This window comes from Rhincodon typus, chromosome 3, assembly GCF_021869965.1.
Source record: "Rhincodon typus isolate 14 chromosome 3, sRhiTyp1.1, whole genome shotgun sequence".
Classification (NCBI taxonomy): Eukaryota; Metazoa; Chordata; class Chondrichthyes; order Orectolobiformes; family Rhincodontidae; genus Rhincodon; species Rhincodon typus.
This window is the reverse complement of record NC_063334.1, coordinates 92342436-92360278: the sequence shown is the minus strand read 5'-3', so window position 1 is coordinate 92360278 and position 17843 is coordinate 92342436. Positions and strand designations below refer to the sequence as shown.

The 17843-nt window shown below is 40.4% G+C and overlaps 2 protein-coding genes across 2 annotated transcripts in view; one reads left to right on the top strand and one right to left on the bottom strand.

Annotated features, from left to right (window-relative positions):
* Positions 1 to 10266, top strand: part of LOC125482775 (single-stranded DNA-binding protein 2-like) — a 171060-nt gene extending 160794 nt beyond the window's left edge. Inside the window, exon 5 of the mRNA XM_048594951.1 lies at positions 9847 to 10266. Coding sequence (XP_048450908.1) covers positions 9847 to 9879 — 33 coding nt within the window. The 3' untranslated portion in view covers positions 9880 to 10266. The remainder of the gene's footprint in view (positions 1 to 9846) is intronic.
* atg10 (ATG10 autophagy related 10 homolog (S. cerevisiae)) overlaps positions 1 to 17843 on the bottom strand; it is a 526624-nt gene that overhangs the window by 440319 nt on the left and 68462 nt on the right. The window lies entirely within an intron of this gene.

Here is a 17843-nt window from a genome sequence, read left to right as displayed (position 1 = left end):
GTTGACTATGTATAATTATGTTGCATTTTCGTTTTGACAGTTAAATGTACTAGAGATAAGTTTCAACCTATCAGACGTCGGCTTTGAATTTAGCCAGTATCCTACGGATTATTGCTGGTGTTTATTTTAGAATCAAGATCTAAAGTATATATTTTATACTTTTGGGTCGATTCCATACCAGAAAATGGCTAAAGTTGCATTGTTAAACTGCTTCATCTCACCATGCTCAAGACTGAATGAAATTCATATAAAACAATACTTTTTAATTGTTTAATGGATATGGCTAATCCTTTTGACTAGGACAGTAATAGGCCATTACAGAAATAATTACTTGATAAAGTTTTAATTACTAATTATGGTTGGAGTAAAAACAGAAATTGAAACCAAAATGTCAGTCGATTTTTGTGTACTTGAAATTACTACTGATAATATTCCTTTAGAATATTTAGAGTCTTTTGAATGAAAAGGATCAGTTCAGAGTTTTGAGTGAATTGGTTTTAACTTGTCAATATATTTTAGTCAAGTTTTAAAACTACAATAATTTGGAACTTACTCATTTAAAAAATAATAAACTACATTGTTCGATGTTTCGGTGGTTAAGTATTCTGTTGAGAGTCATTAGCTTATTTAGATCAGGTCAGTTATATAAGTGGTCGAGAATTTGTGTTGAATTAGCCAGTTTCAGTCTGGATATCGTGGCGTCTGGTTTATGGTGAGACTTGACTGTTTGTTAGTTATTATCCAGTTCATTTGTTAGCTGGTTAATTGTCCACTGCCACTCATGATTGGAGGTGCCTGGACGGCAGAACTTTAATATCATAGGATTGTATGCCGCTTATTCTGTTTCACGTGCACGTTGTTGTGTGTTGTAACTACCATAATAAAACTAAGAGCTGCAAATGCTGGAAATCCGCTTTAAAAAAATGGAATTTGTGGAGAAACTCAGCAGGTCTGGCAGCATCTATAGAGAGAAAATGGAGATGATATTTTAATTGCAGTGTCCCTTCTTCAGGAAAATCTGATATTTATGCTGATGACAGGGAGTGAGGAGAAAAAGAACTGAGTGGATAGGTGAATACAGAGCCCAGAATGAGATTTTAAAAGTTAGGAGGACAAAGGGATTGTTGATAGTATGTCAGGGAAGAAGAAAAGCTGAATGGGTCATAATATGAACTGTGAGCAGGTGAAATTGGATTGGCTGTGCTGAAAGCAGTCCGTGTCATTTCAGGATGAGGGGTGGTGGGAGTGGGCAAAATGCATGAAGGGAGTCTTAGCCGAACTCGTCCTCACACTCAACAACTTCTCTTTCAATTCCTCCCACTTCCTACAGACAAAGGGGGTAGCCATGGGTACCCGCATGGGCCCAAGCTACGCCTGCCTCTTTGTAGGTTACGTGGAACAATCCCTCTTCCGTACCTACACCGGCCCTAAACCCCACCTCTTCCTCCGTTACATTGATGACTGTATCGGTGCCGCCTCGTGCTCCCACGAGGAGCTCGAACAGTTCATACACTTCACTAACACCTTCCACCCCAACCTTAAATTTACCTGGACCATCTCTAACACCTCTCTCCCCTTCCTGGACCTCTCTGTCTCCATATCGGGCAACCACCTCGAAACCGATATTCATTTCAAGCCCACCGACTCCCACAGCTACCTAGAATACTCCTCCTCCCACCCACCTTCCTGCAAAAATGCTATCCCCTATTCCCAATTCCTTCGCCTCCGCCGCATCTGCTCCCAGGATGAGGCATTCCACTCCCGTACATCTCAGTTGTCCTCGTTTTTCAAGGACCGTAACTTCCCCTCCTCGGTGGTCGAGAACGCCCTCAACCGTGTCTCCCACATCTCCCGCACCTCATCCCTCACAACCCGTCCACGCAATAAAAACCAAAAAAGAATCCCCCTCGTCCTCACGTACCACCCCACCAACCTCCGGATCCAACGCATCATCCTCCGACACTTCCGCCATCTGCAATCCGACCCCACCATCAAAGACATCTTTCCCTCCCCACCTTTATCTGCTTTCCGGAGGGACAACTCTCTCCGTGACTCCCTTGTCCGCTCCACACTCCCCTCCAGCTCCACCACACCCGGCACTTTTCCCTGCAACCGCAGGAAGTGCTACACCTGCCCCCATACCTCCTCCCTCACCCCCATCCCAGGCCCCAAGAAGACTTTCCACATCAAGCAGATGTTCACCTGCACATCTGCCAATGTGGTATACTGCATCCGCTGTACCCGGTGTGGCTTCCTCTACATCGGGGAAACCAAGCGGAGACTCGGGGACCGCTTTGCAGAACACCTACGCTCGGTTCGCAACAAACAACTGCACCTCCCAGTCGCGAACCATTTCAACTCCCCCTCCCATTCCTCAGACGACATGTCCATCCTGGGCCTCCTGCAGTGCCACAACGATGCCACCCGAAGGTTGCAGGAACAGCAACTCATATTCCGCTTGGGAACCCTGCAGCCTAATGGTATCAATGTGGATTTCACAAGTTTCAAAATCTCCCCTCCCCCCACCGCATCCCAAAACCAGTCCAACTCGTCCCTGCCTCCCTAACCTGTTCTTCCTCCCACCTATCCCCTCCTCCCACCTCAAGCCGCACCTCCATCTCCTACCGACCAACCTCATCCCGCCCCCTTGACCTGTCCGTCCTCCCTGGACTGACCTATCCCCTTCCTAACTCCCTACCTACACTCACCTTTCCTGGCCCCATCCCCGCCTCTTCGACCTGTTTGTTTCCTCTCCACCTATCCTCTCCTCTATCCCTCTTCTATCCGCCTCCCACTCTCTCCCTATTTATTTCAAAACCCCCTTCCCCTCCCCCTTTTCTGATGAAGGGTCTAGGCCCGAAACGTCAGCCTTTCTGCTCCTATGATGCTGCTTGGCCTGCTGTGTTCATCCAGCCCTGCACCTTGTTGTCTCGGATTCTCCAGCATCTGCAGTTCCTACTATCTCTGCATGAAGGGAGTGTTCAGGCTCTGAAATTAGTGAACTTGATGTTGAGTCCTGAAGGCTGCAAGGCCTCCAAGTAGAAGATAAGACACTATTCTTCCAGCTTATACTGAGCCTCACTGGAACATTGCAGCAGGTCTGAGACAGAAATATTTGCATGGGAACATTGGTATGTCGAAGTGGCAGGTAACCAAAAGCTCAAGGTCATTTTTATGAATAAATGTAGATGTTCCACAAAGCAGTCACCCAGTCTGCATTTCATCTCTTCCATGTAGAGGAGACAGCATTGTGAGCAGCGAATAGACTAGATTGAATGAAGTGAAAGAAGATCACTGCTTCACCTGGAAGGTGTGTCTGGGATTTTGGGGTCTGGGGAGGGAGAAGGTAATTTCTGTTTCTGTAGTTTTTACCCGATTGTTACCATGCTTTGGGTGTGTGGATATTGGCTATTGTTGCTGTTGAATTGTCTATTAGAATGGCAGTCGTGTTAGGAATGCTGTTTTAAACATAACTGCTTGCTCATTTCATTATATAAAAGTCGGCTTTCACACATCTGACAAGTTAGTTATATTGAGAAAACCTGTATACCTAAAAAAAGGCTTAATTTTCATAACATCTCTTTATTCATTCATAAAGCCGACAAAGCCACATTTATTGTTCATAACTAGCTCCCTCAGAAAATAACAGTGGGCGTTCTCTTTGAAGCACTGCAACCCTCCATAGAGATTCTGTAGTGTTGGTAGCTGAGAAACTTATGTTTAATTCATTCTTTGGGATGTAGTAGTCACTGGCAAAATCATCATTTAATGCAGTTTCCTGATTACCCTTGAGAAAGCGGTCATGAACCACCTCTTGTCCCACTATAATCCTTGCAGTATGGGTACATACACATTGTTAGGTTAGAGACGGAGTTTTGGGCTTTTGACTTAATGACAAAGAAGAAACAGTAAATATTTCCAAGTCAGAACTATGTGTGATTTGGAGAGGAGCTTGTAGGTAGTGATAGCTCCTATGTTTCTATTGCCCATTTCCTTCTAGATGCTAGAGGTTGCAGTTTGGAAAGTATGCTTACAAGAACCTTACTGAATTGTAGCAGTGCATTTTGTGGATGCACTCACTGCTGACACCATGTGCCGGTGGCAGAGTAAATATTTAAGACAAAGACTTGCCAATCGTGTACGAAAACAGAGGTTTCAGAGGAAGGGTCACCGGACCCGAAACGTTAACTCTTGATTTTTTTTTCTTCACAGATGCTGCCAGACCCACTGGGCTTTTTCGGCAACTTCTGTTTTTGTTCCTGATTTACAGCATCCGCAGTTCTTTCGGTTGCCAATCATGTAGCCTGCTTTGTTTGGTGCTAATATGTTTCTTGAGTGTAGGAGCTGCACTCATCCAGGCATGCACAGAATATTCAATCTCACTACTGACTTGTACCTTGTAGATTGTAAACAAATTTTGTGAGGTCAGGAGGTGAGCAACTCGCTGAGAATTCACAGCTTCTGAACTACTCTTGTATTCCTCGTATTTATATGGTTGACACAATTACGTTTGTGAGCCGAAAGACCAGTTCCTGTTCTGTGTTCCATTATAAGTCCACTGACTCTCAAACCCCAAGTAAACAGAATTAGAGAAGTTTAATCAAAACTCTCACAACTGTCTTATCTTCATTTTCTTCCACCCTGTTTCATTTCATGAGAAACTTTTGTAACATTAGGTCATATGAGCCCTAGAACCTATTCTGCAATTCAACAAAATCACAGCTGATATTCCAAGAAATTTTTAAATGTGTTTCCACCTCTAACATCCCTTCGGGTAGTGAGTCCCAGATCACAACCATAACCCGATGAAACCTTGAATTCCTTCTAAATTTCTTACCCAGTCTATGAATTTCAAATGATTTCTGGTACAGTAATGCCCTTTTACTTCACTTCTTTAAATTCATTCATGGGATGTGATTGTTGCTGGCTCAGCCATCGATTGTTCAACCCATTGTTATCCTTGAGAAGGTGGTGATGAACTGCTGCAGTCCATGTATTTTAGGTAGTTGCACAACTACCTAAAGTACATTTAGGTACTGTTTGGGAGAAAGTTCCAAGATTTTGATTGAACAACACTGAAGGAACAGCAATATATTTCCAAGTAAAGATGATGTGTGGCTTGCAGGTGGTGGTGTTTTCCTGTATCTGCTGCCCTTGTCCTTCAAAGTGGAAGTGGTCATGCATTTGGAAGGTGCTGTCTGAGGAGCCCTGGTGAATTTCTGCATTGCATTTTGTTACTACTCAGCATTGGTAGTAGAGGGAGTGACTTGTTTGTGAATAGGATGCCAATCAAGAGGATTTCTTTGCCTTGAATGGTGTCAAGTTTCTTGAGTGTCTTTGGAGCTGTGCTCATCCAGACAGGTATTCCATCGCATCCTGACTTGTGCCTTGTAGATGGTGAACAGGCTTTGGGGGGAGTCAGGAAGCGAGTTACTTAGTAAAGTATTCCTAGCTTCTGACCTGCTTTTGTAGCCACTATTTATATGGCTAGTCCAGTGCAGTTTCTTGTGAATGGTAACCGCTAGGATATTGATAGTGGGGGATTCAGTCATGGTAATGCCATTGAATGTCAAGTTGCAATAGTTAGATTCTTTCTTGGGATTTGTGTGGCGTGAATGTTCCTTGCCACTTTTCAGTCCAAGCTCGGATATTCTCCAAATCTTGCTGCATTTGGACATGGACTGCTTCGGCATCTGAGGAGTCGCGAATAGTGCTGAATATTGCACAATCATTGGTGAACGTCCTCACATCTGACCTTTATGATTTGACAGGAGTATGCAATGTTTAAATGCACTGATGCCTTCACATAATTTGAAAAATATTATTTTGTAACAGTGGACCCATAGTTTTAGTGACTGAGCAAATCAGTTGGCATTCCACCATTCTACAATGATTTTTGTATCGCACAGGCATTTATCAAAGCTCCGTATGGTCTTCTGAATTTAGTTGATATAATCACAGAAAGCAAAACAATATTCTTCAAGCTTATTCAGTTCAAGTTACTAATCCATTTGATATTTAAGATACTCTAGATTTCATTTGCCTTTTGAATAGGCTTGGTGATCAGAATGTGTGATTCACTCATGCCCATTATATGAAATTTAAGCATCTTGCAAGCTTCATGTAGCCTGTTCATTACAATTATTTCTGTGTGCAACAAGTGCCAGTTGCATTGTATATTGGCTGGAGGCAGCAGGGTGGTCAAAGTCATAACTGCCTAGCACCACTTAAAGCTAACCTGCTTAAAGTTAGCTGCACCGCTTAAAGGGATTTTGAGTTGTGGCTAGATTAAGTGCTGGGCACCATGTGCATATCTTACATTTTTAATGTGGGATTGGCATATGATGAGATGATGTGTATAAGAGTGCTGGATTCAGATCATTGGAGAAGGAATTTGCAAGTATTAATAAGTCAGAGAGCAATATTCCACTTCTGGATAGTAAGAACTGTTGATGCTGGAGTCAGAGATAATACAGTGTGGAGCTGGAGGAATGGAGCAGGAAAGCTGACGTTTGAGGTTGGGTCCCTTCTTCAGAAATGGGTTAGAAATGTTCCCATTTCTGAAGAAGGGTTCCGACCCGAAACGTCAACTTTCCTGCTCATCTGATGCTGCCTGGCCTTCTGTGTTCCTCCAGCTCCATACTGTGTTATCAATATTCCACTTCTGTTGCAGAAGACTCCATTGAGGACTAGAATGGAGCGGAGTCCAGAAGATGACTGCTAGATACACACAACAAAATCCTTGGTGTGTTAGGAAGCCAGCCAGTAAGTCTGCAGTCAAGTCAACGAGTATGGAAGAGTCCAGCACCATCTTGCAGAGTTCTGCACTGGCCTGGAAGACATCCTTTCCAGCATAAAACAAAAACCGAAAGGATTGTGGATGCTGGAAATCAGAAACAAAAACAAAATCAGAAATTGATGGAAAAACACAGCAGGTCTGGCAACATTTGTGGAGAGAAATCAATTAACGTTTTGTTTCCAGTGACCCTTTTTCATAACTCCTAGTTAAGAAAGGTTGATATACAGGAAATGGGGTGCAGGGAGGGGGTGAGAGTAAGTATCTACCTTTTCCTAGCTACCATCAGTTGTGAAGTAGGGTTGATACACTTGTTGATTACCAATGTTTGATTACCAATGATGCAACCTCAGATTCAGACCAACTTCAAATATAAGTACAAGTAGCAAGAACCCCTCCAACTAAATGCAAGTGCTGTTATCAAGGCTGTTGATTACTGTATTCAAGACTAGAAAGCAAACTTAGTTGATCAACTATTTAAATAATGTAGGTTGGGTGGGATGGGGGAGGGGTTTGTGGTCAGTGTTCATGCACCTAAGTTAACATACGTCTAGCTGAGCAGAGTTGAGAAAGGACATTAGATCCACACTGTACCGATTTGTGTGTTACAGAAGTCCAACAGTCTATTGTCCAATAGATGACTAAGATTGCTGAAGCACTAACCCAGAGGAGTGGCGGATGCTCCCATGGAGCAGCAAACCCCTTTTCTTCTCAGGATGACAGTGATTCTCCTCTGATTCTGACACTTTTTGCCAGTGCCCATGCTATTGCTTATTAGCCAGTCAACCGAGGCCGCTACCATTGCTGTTGAGTTGATTCAGTCTTAGCTGGGCCTTCTCAGGCCAGATCGCTGTGGTCATCCTGCAAAGATCATTCATATATTCCTATAGTCTTCCAGTTGTGCCGTAGCCATTGGTATAACACTGCACAGGAACATTTGGACATAAACAGACACATTGAAGACAGACACCAAGGCAGTGTGCAAGGGTGACAAGTTTGTTTGCGATTTGGAATGATTTCATTTGTGACCTTCATGGTTCACTCCCTATGAGCACTAGGAAATCAAGACCTATTAATGCCTTCACCAATGTGATATCTGGCATGATTTATGACACAAGTTTGCATGCATCCATTAGACACCATTTTGATCACTGAATGGACCCACATTGAACATAAGCAGTAGGTACTATTAGCCCACTTCTATCACCACTGCCTTCACACAAAGTTATGAAATTCAGTGAAATTATGGCGGGTTCCGTTCTCATCAAGTACTTTGGCAATTTTCATCTATTAACAAAACATTATTTGAGGTTTGCTAGAATAAAATATATTCAAGGACATTCTCAACAGGTATTGCTAAAAGAATAAACAAGTAAAGAAAATTACAATATCATTAATACTATACTGCTTTAGTTTAAATGAAGTTTGTGTTTTGTGCTCTTTAACTACTAGTTCAATGAACAAGTCTGCAGATATTACATTTGCATTTTGCTTCTGTGTTTTGTAATATCATGAGGTGTGTGGTACTTGAGCTTAAATAGAAGATCTGGAGATCACAAAAACGCTTTGGCATTTACCTCCCAGTTTTCATCTGTTTCTGTTTCAGTAATTGTAGGAAGTACTGGTGCAGGTTGTATAGGTGCGTTACACATTTTTTTGCTGCTTTTTCCCCATTCACCAGTTAAGCATGAATCATTTTGTTTCATGCAGATTAGTTGATGAAAATGTACTTGTGTAGACCTGTGACACATCAAAACACATTCTAAATTCTAGTTTCTTCAGCACAGTTTTGGCATGCTTTACAGAAATGGCAAATTGCATAGAGAAGTGTAAATCCATTCCATGTGAATTAAGCAGCAAAGTAAAGCAACCATGTACATTGTGAGGACAGAAGGTCGAAAAATATGCATTTCTGTTCTGAACAGAATTTGGATATATATTTTTTCCATTTTATCTACATAAAGGCATTTTTGTATTTGGTAGAACTCAGTGATTGCAAGGTGCAAAATTCAGTATGTATCTAATAAAAAAATTAAGGTCTAAGCCATGCAATTGCAGTATTGTTCAATTTATGCTTTAAGCATAGTCTGAGCGTTTTTTTATTTAGTGAGCTATACACTTGAATCACTTCCTATGTTTAAAGATTTAAAAATAGTTTCCTGCTCCACAGCTTTTAACAGTCTATGCAAAATATGTATTTTAAGCATGAATTGAGGTTGATTTCACCAAACATGTTTTAATTTAAATAAGCTTTTGTAAAGGGTCTCCCTTTATGAAATAGCACATTGGTTTATTGCTAAATTGGTTATGCTGGCTTAAATTATTATAGCTACGAATTTGTAGCTTTGATTATATGTTTGCTTTTATCATGATATATAATTTCCAGATATTAACTCAAACATATATATTGTTAACAAATTTTTACAGTCATGGAGAGTCCAGGCTTTACAGATTTGAAGCTTTGATCACCATCTTGTTAAGTACTAGAAAGATAATCTAAACTGTATATTTCAACTAGCCATAAAATCTGATGTACGGTGGTATAGACAACAATGTAATTCCACCCACTTAAAGCCCTTTTCTTTAGATAAAATCAATGTGGGGGAGGGGAACTAGTACAGAATGAATTTTAGCTTGAGGATAAACAATGGGGAGCAGAGGATTCTGAAATATTTTTATATAGCAGAAAGCACAAGTATATTTTCTGTTGATCTTCAGGTAAAGTACAGATTTCATTTGTTTTTTAAAGGAAACACATCCAAAACCCTTTGTGTAATTATTGTTGAAATTTTCTTGGACGAAAATAGTGCATTTTATTTGAGTACTTTCTGTCATATGGGATCAAATTGATTGACGAGAGTATGTTATTCTGTGATTAGTGAATGATTTTTCTCATCCACTTGTTTGAATTTTTTTCTGTTCTAATGTTTATTTTCACTGCAGAATAAGTTTATAAACATGCTTAGATGCCTAAATATGATTCAAATTAATTTTACAAGTTTATAATTCTGTTCTTTATGCATAGCTGATCACTCCCTGCCTCTTTGCAGCTGCTGTCTCCAGACCAGGGGAGTGAGGGATGAATGACGTCATTTATAGTCCCAAAGCACCCTAGTTTTACATATGCAAGATGGAGTTGCCATAGTGATATGGCCCAGATCTACCAGGTGACCAGAGAATCAGACTGCTTATAATGTGCGCATTTTCTCCTGCGTATTATTAGTCTAGAGAGGAGAAAAAAAATTGTTGAACTTGAGTCATAGCATGATTCACTCCAGCAATGGTTCTGATTCTGAGTATGAAATGAGAACATGGTGTTGTGCATTTAAAACTCGTGTATCTGTTTGCAAGTACAATATTTAGATATTAAAGTATTTTAAAGCAATTTAAGCTGTTAAAATTGTATAATGCTTTGAGACTTACACATTTTGTCATTTAGTTGCAATTAAAATAATGAAACTTAAGGAAAACTATATGGTCTGAAAATGTTACTATGATATGTCTATTCTTCAGGTGCCAAATGAATGATTATGTATCCAAATAGCAGGAAGGACGTATGTTATTAGGAACCAGATATAAGCAATTCACCAAATTGGATTGAGCTGTTGTGTAGGTCAACAGCACATGCCGTAACTATGAAGCTAATACTAATATGCTCAAATAGAGGTCCAGCATTTGTCAAAGAACCTGTTGTGATATTGGGCTGCCTGGTAACAAGTTGAGCCAGCCACTTACCACTGAGTTACTTTGTTTAAATTGAGAAAAATGTAACTTAAATTGTTCTTTACTTTAAGTACACTGATAATTTTATCTCTTTGATGCATGAAACTGTATAGAAAAACCAAGTTTGTAAGTGTACGTTATTGAATACACTCGTAAGTATTATGGACGCTGACTGTAGGAAGTCCATATGCACTCTACCTTAAAAGAGGTTTTACCTTAGCTTGTTTGTTCAATCTCTCATGCCATAAGCTCCAGTGGAATGTACTTTTATCAGAACATTGTAAGCCAGATGTAGGACATCTACAGAGGAGTAAGATTAGCCTATTTGTGGCAGGAACAAGCACCTCATTTCTCCTATATCAACACCTTATTCTCTCCCTTTCCCTAGAATTCTGGTGATCATCATCTTCCATTCCTCTAAGGTTGCATTAATTGAGCATTGTCAACAACTGCCATCCCATCCTCCTGACAGAATTAAACTCTTTATATCTCAATATTGTATTGCCTACCTCTCTTACTCTAAGAATATATTACCTGGGTATGGAGATTCCAGCCAGCAGAAATATCCTTCCTTTCTCCACTCTGTAGATTCCGGTCTGCTTAAAAAGAATGTCTCTCAGTTCTGTGCAATAGAACGACCACAGACCCACAATCCCACCTCATTTGATAATGGTATTGTACTGAAATCAATCCTGTGAACTTTGGCTGAAAATCCCAAATAAGATATCTATCCTTCCCTATGTAGTAAGAACAAATGAGGCACATATTGCTGGTAACATGAGACAATAAATGCTCTTCCAACGGAAGATCATTGATAGGGGAAGATCCACACATTTCACTTCATCAAAATGTCAGTATGTGGAGGAGAATTGATTCATCAGCTGAGAGGAGGTAGTAGGTGGTAATCCTTACCCAGGCTTAAGTTTAGGCCAAGAGACTTCATAAGGTGTACAGTTAATGCTGAGGAGTCCCCAGAAAACTCCTTCCTTACTGTATACTCCTGTGCCACCGCCTCTGGTATGTCTGTCTTGTCAGTTACACTGAATATAACTAGGGATTGTGATGATGATGATGATGATGTCCAAGATATTGTCTCTACAGTATGATTCCCTGCATATGACTATATTGAACTGTTGCAGGACAGTGAGACAGCTCTCCAAATTTTGGAAGACTTTGCAGGGTTCACAGGGCTGTATGTGTTGTTGAAACTTCTGATGCTTTGATTAATGCCAAATGATTCACCAGGTTTCGTGCTGTTTATCAGAATTTGTAGCACTTCTATAAAACTGACTCGCTAGGCAATTTCAGAGGGCATGAAAAAACATCAGTCTCATTGGCGTGAATCTGGATTCACATGGAGGCCAGATCAGGTAATGACAGCAGATTTTTCTTCCCTAAAGGATATAAGTGAACCAAGTGGGCTTTTACAATAAGCAGAAATAGTTTTATAGTCACCATTACATTACCTTATTAATTATAAATTTATTAATTGAATTCAGAATTCATGGTTGTATATTAAATAAATGATTCATCTTACATGGTGAGTTTTCAACCCATGTTCTCTTTTATTAGTCTCAGTCTCTGGATTACTTTTTGTAATATTTCTCTCATGGACGGATTAAAGCAGAATCAGAGAGTTTAGCTCCAGGAAAATGGCAGGTTGTATCTCTGCACACCTAATGCCGTAGTCTGCAAAGTCAAGCAACATTGCTAGAACCTGGATTATTCATTGGAGCTTTTCAGTACACACTAGAATGTGTATACACATTTGTTACGTTCTATAGCTTTGCCACAGTGAGGAATCATTTCATCCATGCCACATCCAGTATGGCAGGAATCAGGTTTGTTCATTTCTCTGCAAGAGCACCTATATCGTCCCTCAACTTCTCCTTTGCCATTAAAATTTTATAACTTCAGATAATTATGCATCTCTTTTTCAATTCCTGATTGAATTTTCCTTCTTCACATTGTTAGTGCATTGCAGATTAAAACCACTAATTATGTAAAAATGTTTTTCAACTTTCTGGCTTTGGTTCTTTTTTGCCGTTATGTTTAAATAAATGTCCTCTCGTACTCAGCGCTTCTGCAAATGGAATTAGTTCCTCTGCTATATCCTCAAAAGTCCTGAAAGTTTATTTCCCTCAAGTGCCTCTTTAACTTCATTTTTAAATTATTGATCATCTCCCTTTCTGTCAGCTGTGAGGGCTGTGAGTTCCAGATCATTACTGATCACTGTGTGAGAAAATTCTTCCTCCCAGCCCCTGGTTTTCATCCTCTTATTACTTATGTATTTTGTTAAGAATAAATTTAAGACTTAATAATAAATTTAATGCAAAATAAGAGCATAAGAAATCGTATGTAAAGCAATCTACAGAACATCAGCAACAAAATGTTGGAATTTTAAACAATTCTTAAGACGTGAAGAAATAGATGAAGTAGATCAGCAGAAATGTAGCTTGGACAGGATTAATACTTAAATATTGCAAATTATGATGAATTTAGAAAAGACAAATAAAATTGAAATAGTAGATAGTTAAATAGATACAGCATATGACAATAGCAAGAAAGGACACGATGAGAATAGAAATAGAAACAGTTTATGTTTAGTCAAAATAAAGACAACACAACACTTTTAACCTCAGGTATCTGAGAGACCATGGGTAAAATTTTCCCTTCCCTGGAGTGGCAAGGAAATGACAAGCAAGTTGGGAAAATACAGCAAGAATGCAAAAAATCTAAATTCTGGTGATGAGAAATGAATTCCAGATTCTCCCTTTAAAGTTTTGAATGGTAACTTCAGATTCTCACAATTGAGTGGGGTCTACCTTATATCCATTCATTGGCATTTCATTATTAGCCCAACCTATTTCATTTGTGCCACTTAAAATTCTCCTCTCCTCCTCTAACGATTTAAATATCACAAATTTTGAATTGTAAATCTGTATGAGTGCCTGACTGCAGTTCACTGATAATTGGTCCTGGTGATTAAGCAACTCTGTCTTCACCACAATGTGACTGCCTTGACCATGAACACCATCCTGCTCCACCTTGTGTCCGCGCAAGTCAGTATTGATAAAACAGTAACCTCACCACACCATCATGCCTGCTGTCAATCTAACTTCAAAACCATTTCAGTGCTTCTCGACATTACTTTGGAGTTCAAGGATACCTAAGACTTGCATGCTTCTGCCAGGTTGCTTTGTGTGCAAGGACATGCAATATCTCGTGCATCGAGAGAGGATGTACCTTTTTGACTCTTAACACAATTTCTTAGCTCTCGCTGATTTTAATGCTTTCCTGAAGGCTGCCTACCTCCTGGCTTGTATTACGTTTTTGCACAGGGGAAGAGGCAGACAATTTGCCACAGTGAGGAGAATTGAACAATTAGCGAACAGACATGTCACTATATGGCACAGTTACCATCATTGCCATCTTTCCAGCTGCATTACTGCTGAGAAGGGCAACAAAGAGCCTAAAGTGTGTATTTAATGAGATGAAGAGTGGAAATTTTGTGTGAGAAAAGTAGTTGTGAATCTCGGTTCAACTGAAAATGGAAAAATTTGGCCCATCGTGTTAGAATGTGGCAAGAGTGTGAGAAGGAAAATTTATCAAATGCTCCCTTGATGATTGATATTATTGTGACGCACTATTTATTGTGCAATTGATCAATAAATTTTCTTTCCCTTTTATTACCCTGTGCCTGCACTACTGGAAGGAAGATTTATGATGGGGTGCTGGCAGTCCACCTGTGATTATTAATTTGGCAATTCGTTAATTTTAAAATTATTTTAGCATGTCTTATTCCAGTCATGTGGACTTCAGCCTGATGTAATAAAAATATTATGGCTAGCTACTGAATAATATTACAACCTGATCAACTCTCAGTATGACGCCCAGGGATTATTGGTTGATATAATGAAAATCCACCCAGTGAGATTTTGATTTTTTTTTTAAAAGAACTTTTGTTGTTACTATGTAAGATCACTTGTATCTTGTCAAAAGAAATTACTTTACAATCTAATAATGCAAATAACGGTTGACTTAAAATACCTGATTTAAAAATTTTATGAATGCACTGGTTATAGGGGATTCAGCATCCAGGAGGATGGACTAGTATCTCTACAAATTTCAACTTGATTCCAAATTATTTGTTTTTCTGGTGCCAAAATTAACAACACCACTGAGATAGTGTAGAATATTCTGTAGGCAGAATGGGAATAGCTAGGATTCATTTATGGGAACTGATGGTCTACCATCTAGAACCATTTGAGATTATTGCATTCTTCCAATTCTGGCCTCTTGTACATTGCAAATTTTAATCATTCTACTTTTGGTACTTACTCCTTTCATTACCTAGGATTGGAATTTTCTCCCTTTACCTCTTTGCGCCTCTATCTTTCTCTCCTCCTTTGAAACATTTCTAAATCCCTACCTCTGTCCTAATAACAATGGTGCAGTGTCAAATTCTGTTCGATATTGCTGCTATGAAACAGCTTTGGACATATTTATTTGTCAAAAGCAATATATTTATCTAACTTATCAAGATTATTGGAAAAAAAGCTATTGCAGTTTCAGGAGTGAGGGAGAAAGTTGAACGATGTTTTAAATGCTGTGATCTCTGGATAACTGTCAGTGCCCTGCACCAGTCATTAAAAGACTAGTGGGTTAAAACAGATTAACTCGTGACTCGGGAAAGAATGGAGGGTGTTTAGTTTCAGCTTCCTGGAGCATTGCAGCTAGTTCCACAGTAGGATGCACCTGGCTAAGATGGACCCCTTAAGCTATAATCATGACTTCACAAAAAAATTTTGCTAGTCTCTTGGTGAAAGGGCGCATTAAACTAATTTAACAAGGTCAGAGATAGTAGGAACTGCCGAGGCTGGAATCTGAGATATCAGTGTGGAGCTGGAGGAACACAGCAGGCCAGGCAGCATCAGAGGAGCAGGAAAGCTGACATTTCGGGTCGGGACCCTTCTTACAGAAATGGGGGAGGGGGAAGGGAACTCTGAAATAAATAGAGCGAGGAAGGGTGGGGCTGCAGAAGGTAGATGGGATGGTGATAGGTAAGTGCAGGTTGGGAGTGGTGGGGATTGGTCAGTGAGGTGGGAGGAGCGGATAGGCGGGAGAGAAGATGGACAGGTTGTGTCAGGTCAAGGAGGTCGGGATGAGAGGGAGGGTTGGTCATGGGATGAGGCCGGGGGGTGGGGAGATTGTGAAACTAGTGAAGTCCACATTGTGACCATTGGGCTGTAGGTTCCCAAGGTGGAATATGAGGTGCTGCTCCTCCAGTTTCCAGGTGGCGTCGTTGTGACACCGGAGGAGGCCCAAGATGGGCATGTTGTCCAGGGAGTGGGAGGGCAAGTTGAAGTGGTTCGCGACTGGAAGGTGTTATCGTTTGTTGCGAACAGAGCACTCTACAGAGCGGTTTCCGAGCCTCCGCTTGGCCTCACTGATGTAGAGGAGGCCACATCAGGAGCAGCGGATGCAGTAGACCACATTGGTGGCTGTGCAGGTGAATATCTGTCTGATGTGAAAGGTATTGTTTTGGTTCCTTGGATGGAGGTGTAGGGGCAGGTGTAGCACTTCCTGAGGTTAGCGGGGTGATACATGAGGACAAGGGGGATTCTGTCTTTGTTTTTGTTGCGGGGAGGGGATGTGAGGGCAGAGGTGGGGGAAACGCAAGAGATGCTGTCGAGAGCATTTTCGACCACTGAAGGGGGGATGTTGCGGTCCTTGAAATAAGAGGACATCTGACATGTTCGGGAGTGGAACACCCCATCTTGGGAGCAGATGCGGCAGAGGCGGAGGAATTGGGAGTAGGGGATGGCATTCTTGCAGGAAGGTGGGTGAGAGGAGGTGTAGTCTAGGTAGTTGTGGGAGTCGGTGGGCTTGAAATAGATATCGGTTTCAAGGCAGTCACCAGAGATGGAGACCAAGAGGTCCAGGAAGGAGAGAGGTACCAGAGATGGTCCAGGTGGACTTGAGGTTGGGCTGAAAGATGTTGGTAAAGTTGACGATCTGTTCAAGCTCCTCGAGGGAGCACAAGGCAGTGCTGATACAGTCATCAATGTAGCGGAGGAAGAAATGGGGGATAGGGCCAGTGTAGCTGCAGAAGAGGGACTGTTACACTCTTCTTCTCTTCTCTCCCCTTCCTGGACCTCTCTGTCTCCATCTCTGGTGACCGCCTCGAAACCGATTATCTATTTCAAGCCCACCGGAAACTTGGATATAAAAAGATATTAGCAAAGTGGTCACATAAATGAACATATTTTCAGGTACAATTGCCTGCTGATTAAGAAAAGTTAATTTCCCATATTGCATCATGTAATAAGCGGTTTAATAGGAGCCTATTTTCTTATAGTTTTTGGATTATAAAATATTTATAGAAAAGATATTGGGAGGAAGAGACAGAAATTTGTAGTTGTGGTAGGTGTCACAGTAAAAATTTCAATCAGTCTTACTGCCCAAACATTTCTGTTATTATACACTGTTTTTTATGCCTCAATCGAAATACCTCACTTGATAAGTATCGGGAAATCTATTGTAATCACAGAACAACTTCTAAGTTATTCTGCATGCCGTGTGTTAATCATATCACCCTACCATATTGCTTAGTATTAAAATTTTGTTATAAATAGAGACCACCTAGAAACAAAACTGTAATATCCAACTGATTCAATGTCACTCTTAATGCATTGTACATTTTGAATCTGGAAGAAATGTGATTCATAAAACCCTTCCTCCTTGTTACATCTAATTTTGAAACAATGAGGCTTCACTGGTGATAGACAAGCGATGGTTCGTGCCTTAAGGGAAATGCAGTTGGAAATAGAATTCAAATTTTAAGTTAAATCTACTGTAGGCACCAATACTTTTAAGTACTTTCTACACAGTTTTATCAATTGCACTATTTTGAAGAATGCATATATCCCACTGAGCAGGTACATTGGTATTCAGACAGCTGAGTGAAGTGTTGCATTATAACCTTAATCTCACATGGTTATGAATGAATTGTGTTTTCTGGTTATTAATACAAGGGGAATATAAGTGGTATGGTTGCTGACTCAATATTTACATTTTTAAAAACCTTCGGTGATGGGACTCTACAGGCGACAATGAATCAGTAACATGTTTTACACATTAGATTCTTGTTCCATTGACTTTTGGCAATCTCCTTATGAATCTCTTCTGTACTTTCCCAATGCTTCAGTCTAATTTTCATAGTATGGAGGCAGGAACTGTGTATAGTACTCCAAAGTAATCTAATCAAGATTCTATCAATTCATGATTCAGATTGTTTATTCATTACCAAAGACCAATTTAT